General features: G+C 46.2%; 1 protein-coding gene across 1 annotated transcript in view; it reads left to right on the forward strand.

Moving 5' to 3' along the window:
* The first annotated feature begins 7,369 nt into the window (after window positions 1–7,369).
* Window positions 7,370–9,685, forward strand: part of LOC106749109 (tomoregulin-1-like) — a 102,279-nt gene continuing 99,963 nt past the window's right edge. Inside the window, exons 1-2 of the mRNA XM_014628220.1 lie at window positions 7,370–7,535; window positions 9,448–9,480. Coding sequence (XP_014483706.1) covers window positions 7,370–7,535; window positions 9,448–9,480 — 199 coding nt within the window. The remainder of the gene's footprint in view (window positions 7,536–9,447; window positions 9,481–9,685) is intronic.

A 9,685-nucleotide genomic window follows, 5' to 3' on the forward strand; every position in this document is an offset into this window, starting at 1 on the left:
CCCTCTCTCTTCCGCGCCTGCATTGGCTCCGTTTTCACCCTCCGTACGATGTTGTACCGCGCGCGGCTGTACGGGTGTCCACGACCGGCTGCGGCGGTTGTTTCTACCCCGAGATTAGGGGCTTTAAATCAACGGAAACGTCCGACTGCGCTGTGTGGTGGAGATGCATAGGAAGGGGAAGAGAGAGACCGAGGGAGACAATAATCAAGTCGCCTAACGGCACGTAGGATTAAGCGAGCCCGTGGTCCTTCCCAAATCTTGATCACCACGGTAAACAAGATAATTCTCTGGCAACAATGGCACTCGGAATTTAATTAAACGTTCGTCCATCATCTTCGACGCCTTATAATTGATGTACGGTGATATAGATAATATCCGTAACATTTATCAGGCATAGGGCTGCTGATATTTTCCGATCACACATATCGTGTCTACGCATTCATGCGTCATGATCGTTAATTTTTTGACGGAGCGACGAGGGTGTATCAAATGTAACTCGTTTTCTAAACACTGAAAAAGAAAAGAAATGTTTAATCTTATTAAACTTTCTTAGAGACATTTTTGCCGCCGATCGTACTTTTTTCATTATTTTAACAAAAGAACAGTAATAGCAATATATACGTAAGATTAATTGCACAATTTGTTTCACACATGATTTTATGTTTCATGTCACAAATTCCGCGAATTTTTGAATAATATCGAGACATCTCTTGTTATTGTTTCATCGAACAATCGACAGTTACAATACACGGATACGCTGTGATTGAAAAATTCCAGTCGCTATTGTGCCATTAGATGTCAAGGCTATTATGCCAGTGTGTGTACAGTGGACACGTCAATCTCCATTCTGCCGAAGCGTCTGGGAATAAAATACACGTAATAATATTTACTCGTGCAAATCGGAACACGTATTTCATCAGGAGCATAAAACTTGATCGATCTTAATCGACTCCCGTCGAGCCCGCCAATGACACGCTCGTTTCCCCGTCATTTGTCGGGATATCTCTAACAACCCTCCCGTCGTGTCTCGCCGTCTCAGAAACTCGGATTTCTCTTAATATCCATCATCTGTTACATTATACATACATATACATACACGAAGCCACCGGAAAGTGAAGCTCGCCTGGGATCAGAATGAAATATCATTTCGCCGAACGTACACACGGGGGAGAGGAAGTAGGGAGGGGAGGCTGTCTCGCGCTGATCCGATGGCTCGGCGGTGAAAATTTTCTCCTCGTCGCGCGGGGGGTCGATGGTGGCGACGGCGGCGGCGCGCCGTTGTGAGGATTTATCGGGCCGGATAAAAGGAACGGCGGAAGATTCGCGCGCGGACAGATCGTCTTTTTGGCTGGCGGAGTCGTCTGAGTGGCGGGAAGGATGGTCTTGGCATTGCAGGCATTGGAGGTGGTAAAAGGGAGAAGACGGGAACTAGAAAAGAGAGAAAAGAAAGAGGGAGAGTGAGCTGGGAATAATTTTTGAGGAAATACATTTTTCCCATCCTCGTGCTTCGAGACACTCATCTGTTCTACGGACCATATCCCGCGAACGATGGTCGCCGCGGAGAGGACGAAGCGTATTCTCTGTCTGCCTCTCACTCTCCCTTTCGCTGCAATTTTTTATCTAAACGCTGCCGCTTCCTCGAGGACATTTGAGAGGTCGGCAATGGCGCGCGCGCGCGCCGAGTATAATCGTGTATCGTTTCTCGTCGGGGAGAGAAAAAGAGAGATAGAGAGAGAGAGAGAGAGAGAGGTAATGCGAGCGGTAAAGACGGGAAAGGAACGAACGGGGGTTCGCGCGCGCGAAGGAGGAGGAATCGAAGTGCATTAAGGATCACTGAAAGCGATACCGGGGATTCCAGCGGAACTTCGAAGCGTCGAAGTTCCGCGACGCGTTTCCTTCTTTTGTGACGCTCGATCTTGTCGCCCGACCGGAATGTGCCGCTAAATGTCCCCTTCGCGTCTCCTGCAAGTCTTATTAGTTCTAACGATTCCTCCGCGCGTGTTGCATGTTATTGGACAAATTGTTATCGTGATATCCCGCCGTCCTGTTGACTGTTTTTCGCGTTTTAAAATTTATTAAGGCTCCTCGCTATGATTATCCTTGTTTTGCTGACGTCAGAAGCGAGAAATCGTGCAACAAAATATATCGCGGTGTATACGTGGAGATGAAAGAATGTACGCGTAAATTGATACACGTGATCAATTCAGCACACTTGTAAAAATATCTGGACACTCTTCTTTAACCTCAACAATCAATAAATACTCGAAAATTAACGTAATATGCAACTTACGTTTTTTAACCTATGTTTTCTCATAAGTTTTGCTACATTAATTTTACGGCTATTTATTGATTGTTCAGGTTAAGGGAAAGTATCCGGACATTTTTGCAAATGTGCTGAATCGATCACGAGTTCCATTTTGTGCACATATATTTTTATATCCATGTATACCGCGATATCCCAGACAATTTGGAAAACATTTTTAAGACGTCTAACCTACAACCTTAAAATATTTTAAAAACATCTTTCAGGTGTCTCACGTCCCGATTTTATGTTGTCTGAAATATATATGGTATGCGATTTCTCGCTTCTGTTTTCATCAAACTAGGACGCAGGAGCTTTAAAATCGGATGAGGTTCGTTGTCGGCGTACAAAATGTCGGTATACGAGCGTCTCGATCTCAGAATCCGCGCTTGTCGAGTTTACGAGCTTTAATCTTCCTTAGGAGATGAAAGAGAGACGAACGTTCGCGGTCATGACTAAATATCCATCTCATTTGTAGAAGACGCCACGATTCGCTATTTATCCTACTTTGGCAACGGCGCCGTCGGACGGCCAATCGCGTGCATCCGAGGGGATCTGTGATTTATCTCGATGGCGAATATGATCCCGCTGACAATAAAGATCTGTTGAATATACGTGCCGCAGCCCGCGCAGAATCGCGCCGCCATAAACCTTCATCGGAGACGAAACGAGTTTTAACGGTGGGGAAATTGCGGTTTAGGTATTAATATCTTTCGCCGACGGCGGCTGTACTCGCATATTCTCGTTTATTTCTCGCTGCGAGCGGCCATTATACCGGTGAATTGCAGATGTTGGTTTATTTAATATACGGAGGCGGCTCGCGCGAGATTGATACGATAACGCGCGTAAAATGCGAGCACGCGCGTTGCACGAACGCGTAAAGCTCGTACTCGACATACGAAGGATGTTACTGTGAAGAGAAAACGAAGGGGGGGGGGGGGGAACAAAAAGAGCACAAGGATCCTATGATTTCTGGATTTTTCAACGTGACTTCGCGAGTTACCTCCCCCCGCTCCCTGTTTCGTCAAGCTGAAACTATCGGCGAGAACGTATCAAACATTCACAATTCGACGTGAAATATCTTGGGTGAAATCCCGTCTCTACGGACCGTCGTCTCTCTCTCTGCAGAGAGATTAAAATTCGATTACCAAAGAGAAGTAGAATCTGGGGCTCCACCAATCCCGGGGAACAATGGACGTCGAAGACGTTCAATTTTTCATGGCGCCGCCGTCGGTATTACACCGACTCCTTTATGCATAGTACATTCACGTGCGCCGCGTCGCGAAAGTGCACGGATTTGGCCGCGGGGAAACGAGACACCAGGTGCCGCTGCAAGAACATCCGAAAGCAAACTTGATAAATATCCCTGGAGTTGCAAGCCGACTACTAGAACTATTGTCACTCCCTTTGTCCGCCTGTCTTACCGCGCGACAGCGCGCTGCCCCTGGGAGAAAAGTTCTGTCACGCGGCTGCCGCGATTAGCGTGAGTTTCGAAGCGATATTGAGCAGGTAATACCGATACGCTTTTCCTCCGAAAATGAAATGCTTTTGACGATTGCCACGTGTATTATTTGACAAATAAAATTTGGTTCGCAAGAAATCGAAAAGAAAATTACCCCGGCAGGGAACGGTGTTAATATTCCGCTGCGACAATTGTCAGCCATTTAGGTAAATAGCTATTTTCCAAAGACACGCGCTGAGAGAAAGGGGGTTGGAAATTCTCCGAGCCGCGTCAAAGTGCGTGTCAGCCTCGTTGGCGTTTAAAGTAATGGCATATCGATCTCGACGGGGTAATTTCTCTCCCCCTCGTCCTTGCTACAATCGCATCCTGATTCAAGCCGTTGTTTTATCGCGAGCACACGGAGCCGTGATTGTAATTTCCCCAGCCGTTAGACTTCCTCCCCGTTTTTTCTCTTCGGTAACAACCACTTTTGAAATTGACTCTTTTCTTTTTCCTATTGTCGCCGCGCCAGTCGACTTTACCACCCCGTCGCACTCCTTCGCAGCCGTTTTCTTTCTCGCCTCCGCGGCCGCTAAAACCCGGCTTGCTTTTACTTACCGCTCGAACCGGGGGAATCCATCCATTCGTCCTCGAAGGGTTGGCATCCCGTCGGAGGGACGACGATCGCGCTAAGTGGCAGATTCAGGCTGATCGAAAGCGGCCCGAGATAAAGAAGAGGAAGAAGAAAAAGTCTCTGATGGGGAGGGAAGGGAAGGGAAGTCGGAGTGGACTTAAGCTCGTCGAGAGGGTTACTGTCGTTGGGTGAAAAGAAAAGTACGCGGCACGTCGATACAAAGTGCTGTTTACGCCATCAACCGGCAGTCCTCGTCCGACCGCCGCCGCCATCCCTCCACCTAATTCCCGTGTCTTTCTTTCCGCGCTATTTTCCCGCGTCTCTCTGTGTTCCCCTTTCCGTTCTTTTTCTCTTTTTCCACCTTTTTTTTTTCTTCGCCCCAACGCACGTATATTTTTCCTCCGAGCCGTTTGCTCTGCAGCGCATGATCGCACAGGTGTCGCGGGATGTTCGATTATTTAAGCGCTCGCGCGCGAGATTTCTCCCAGTCGAAAGTAAATAACATCCCGAGAGCGTCGCTTATAAGACTGGTTTATTTATGAACCAGATATTCCTCTTGTGTGAAGCGGCTCGAATCGGCTACGTGAATACAGGGCGAATAAACGCACCCTCTCATTGAGGAAGACCTGGTGGTCTTCCGTTCGAATATACCGAGAGACATTTTTGTCTCACCCTCTGCGGCCTCCACAGAGCCGTCAGCCTAAAAAATACCCGCGATGCTTAACGCGATTTTTCCCCTTCGGGCAACGCTACATCCTTCCCGCAATTTGCATTTTTTCCCGTCTGTTTCGCGCACGGGCCTTGGTCTAAGTGACAAAGAGGGGGCTGATAGGTGGATCGTCGCGCGGATAAAGGTGTCTTCGCGGCGTGACCCCTCCACCATGACGTAGGACCGGCAGTAAATCTTTCGTCGACAAGCGAGATCCATTGATCCCACCGATCGAACCGTGGAATCCACCTTTTGTATCCCGCGCGTTCTCGCCGGCGGAGGGGTAAATAATGTAGAAGGACTCGCCGGAACGTTAGACAACAAATAAATCAAGCCTCCGCTGTCCCGTGGATCCTCGCCGGTAATCTTCGTGATGGCCGAAAGCGCTCTTTGTCGATGTCCGCGGCGCGAGGATCGTTTCGACCGCTTCGAGACAGAAGCGACTGTCTTTTATTTCGCCCCGGCAGCGCTATCGATCACGCCGCCGGTGCTTGCCTCGCATTACACATTCGTGACGAAAGCGGATCGTGACCGATCTGTTTGGACGACGTTTCGGTGAAACGGTACAAAGCGGAGCGTGCAAAGTACGTTAACAAATTAACTGACAAATACCGGTTATCTCGTAGCAGGCTTGCGAAAAGGATTTTTCCGCTCCATACAAATATGTTTCCTGATACGCTCCGACAACTATTAGTTAATGCATAGGTTTCTATATAGGTATTTTTTCAAGTTTTGCGGAATAATGAATATGGCTAATTAGTATATAAACCTGTGGGTGCGTAAGTTTCTTTTTTTTACATTATTTATATTATTTTTATTCTTCATCATTCATTCTTTAATTTTGTAATAAAACTTTTCTCTAAGAAAATATAATATAAACTTTTAGCAAAACCGTAATATTGATTATTTACACTGATTATAGATTATTTGATAAAAGTAACTCACACAGCTCAAATGCAATGTTACACAATACGTTAAACTGAATTACAAAAAGTTACGTACGTAAGAGTCAAAGAGATCCAAGGAATAAAACAACCTCTGTTTATAGCTGAGCTTCTCGAGTGTTATTGACTCTACTTCGCTGAATCCAAGAATAAGTGGAGGAAATAGTGGAGGGAAGGTACTAAAAGCGCTTGTGACACGGGCGAAAAACGAAACGGAATAAAATTCATTTATTCATACATCTGTATCAATTTGATTCTTATGCTCTCATTTATGAGTTAAAATAACACTCTGATTTAAAAATTGGATTTTAGTTTCGGAAACGAACTTCTCTAATATCGTCGTGGCGCACGAAGAAAAAAAATTTGTTGGCATAATAAATTTCATGATGTCGCAGCAAAATCGATCAGTCGCTATATGGACAGCAAACTGATTTATTAAAAGTATTAATTCGTTGGATTATTTTACCGAATCTACAAATTATTTTGCTGTAAGAACAAATTAGTAACTATAGAAAAATATTATTTTGCCTCGACAGCAAGCGATGGTTTCTCTACAACAGCACAATTACTATTCTCTACGCAGTCATCGCGTCAAACGATTGTAAATCAGACGCTTTCGATTCCAACGGCGCAGCAGGGGAAAGGAGGGAGAGTTTCGAAAACGGATAAAATTTTCTCACGGTATTGCGAGTTTTATTATCACGATTATCGCTACGCGAGTACGCGGGTGGAATATAACTATCACCGAGTACAGAGCGCGTTCGAGTTCTTCTTCTCTTTCCTCGTCTCCCCTCTTCAATGTACGAGTTCGTCCCTGTATCTATTTTTCCACGTATTTCAATTAAAGTCGTAGCATCGCGGAGACTTCTTTGCTCGTGTACCGTTGCTCTGGGCGAGCAACGAACGAACGGACGGCAGCGAACGGCAAACACTAGCTATTCCGTCGATGGTCCGCGATTTTGTTAGGAGGGAAGGAGTGAATCCGACGGCGATACACTCCAAGCGGCAGCGGCCACTACTATCGGACGTTTCGGGGTACTTCTCCGTTGTCGTCATCGTCTCGCGAATTTTTCTCTTCCGTCGTCCAGATCGTATCGCCGGAGTTGATCCTACGAGGGCAGGGCATTTTTGCTTCGGAAGCGTCCATAAAGGACGTAGTCGAGTCGCTATCAAAAGTGCGCCGCCGCTCGCAGGAAGTTCCTCCTCCTTCTCACATGAATAAAACAACCGGATTTAATATATATATACATATATATGTGTTTGTGTGTACACATACAGACACATATATGTGTGCACATATATAGAGATATATGTTCGTGGTCGGATGCCGCAGTTTAAAATGCCCGAGAAACGACTTCCGGTGCGAGCTCGAGAGGACCGGAGGCGGAAGTTGAGATCCACTGCGAAGATCTACGAATCTCAGACCATACGAGCTGCTGCAGACGACGGTGCATCCCTTATCGCGAAAAGGAAAAACGTCGCGAATTCCCAAGATCCATTACCATGTAAATATTGCATCGAGTTGCCTCTCTCGGAATTTTACGGCCAGTCACATGCATTATGCCGGCCGTATTTTAATTCGTGGCATTACCAACTGCGCGCTACGTTTTCGTAATAATATTTATAATAGCGATACGCACGCGCGCATGGCACGTCAGAACTGTCACAGCCTTTTTACTCGTGTTAAAGTCGATCCCATTTTTAACAAAAATGTCGAGTTATTAACATTTTACCAGTTATACGTTTCCGAGGGGATAAAAATGTAAACGTTTCACTTCCACGCGATTTGTCGTTTCAGTTTCACTTTTACGGAGCATATCGTGAAATCATTCGCATTTTATATGCGTTATTACACCAGGGCGGCAATTTAACCTCGATGAAACAACATTGTTTCTCAATGAGATCTCGATTCCCGACCAAATTGCGTATCTTCGATATGCAATTGAATAATACGTATCTTTGGCATATAATCGTGTAAAAAAATCACATTCTTTTCATACGTAATGAAGGGGCCATTCAACGATTACGTCACGCTAAATTTAGATATTTTTTACTCTCCCCCCTCCTCCCTTCCGTTGCAAAGTATTTGAAGACTACTCTTCGAAACGTTATTACGCGGCTAAAGATAATTATAATAATTGCAAAATTATTACATATATTATAGCTATAGAATATATAACACACGTGATTAATTTTTTTATCTAATTCTTAATTGAGATAGATAATACAACTGCTCGCACACACATATCGACAGACAGTGTTTTACTTAGTTTAGCCAACCGCCCCACACCTGTGCGAAACGCGGGCGATCCCTCGCCGATGCCTTCTTATTTCCGGTTACTTACTTTTACCGTCTTCGCGCGTGACTCCGGATTTCCGTCGAGTGGCATCACATGCAACCGAGTGCAACCGCGAACACTCCGACGGCATTTGTATGCATGCGCCTGGTTAGATTATCCGGCATGCGCGCGGATTACACGTTAGTTTATACGAAATAATATGTGTGCGCAACAAGAAGGATCGCGTGTCTAACTAAATTCGAACATTTCAGTATGCAGCTGAGAAGTCACTGTAACCGCGTTTAATCCGGAAATATAACGGAAGGGAAGCGTTAAATCGGATTACGAGCATTGCCCTGGCGGAAAATAAATGAAGCTATTTGCGGAGCGCCGGGGCTGATTCTCTTTTTTTTCTCTCTCTCTCTCTCTCTATCTCTCTCTCTGTCGTTCTCTTTCTCTCTCCTTCCCTTTTAAGTATTTTACGTTAGCGACGTCAATCCGGGCGGCGGTGCGAGCAACTCCGGATGCCCGGGATCAATTATGCAACCGACGATAACTTAACCGCGTTAGACCACCACCTGCTGAAATTTGTCTCAGAATAGACCAGGGGGTTAACAGCTGATCTCGAACATCATTATTTTATCAGCTATCAGCCATGCTCGGCGAGAGAAACGGTCTCGCATGCTCTCGATGCTCGAGATCGCGCATGCAGAATTGAAAATTTAACAGTTAACGTCGTGTTGAAAAAAAAGGGGGGGGGAGGGGAGAATCACAGGGAGAGGAAAGGACACGCGATTGCAATCGCGCGTATTAAAACCAACGTTTTCGACAAAACCTGTGCGCGTTAAAAGAATAAAAGAGGAAAAGGTAGAAAGAGAGGAAAAAAGGTGACGTCGCTGTTTACGGAAGCGGTGCGAAAGTGGATCCGGCGCAACTCGTACTTCCGACGCTTCGATTCGTCGCCGCCCTGATTCAATCTCGAAACACTCCCGATGCATTTCTGACGCGACTCGCGCGCACACGTGTATATACGCGCACGTCGAGATCGATACTCGCATATACCAGAACGTAGATTCGCACCGTCCGACCGTCGATATCCACCCGTCCATGCTAATAACGTCCGCTTCCTTTGTTTCAGGTAAGGATCTAAATTTCGCCAGTAATAACGCGGGTGAGTGTTACATCTAACAATTTACAGTTATTACCGCATGCGCCAATTCTCAATTACGGATTGTTTCCCACGCCGACGAGAGTCGATGCGACGCCTGACGACACGATGTGTCGCACATTCGGCACTCGTGAGTTTCGCGAGACCGTCGTATTATCGAACCGATTCGAGAGACCGTGGTGGCCCTTCCCCCCCCCCCCCCCCCCCC

The sequence above is a fragment of the Dinoponera quadriceps genome, unplaced genomic scaffold (assembly GCF_001313825.1).
Source record: "Dinoponera quadriceps isolate SergipeBrazil2010 unplaced genomic scaffold, ASM131382v1 scaffold3024, whole genome shotgun sequence".
NCBI classification, from domain to species: Eukaryota; Metazoa; Arthropoda; class Insecta; order Hymenoptera; family Formicidae; genus Dinoponera; species Dinoponera quadriceps.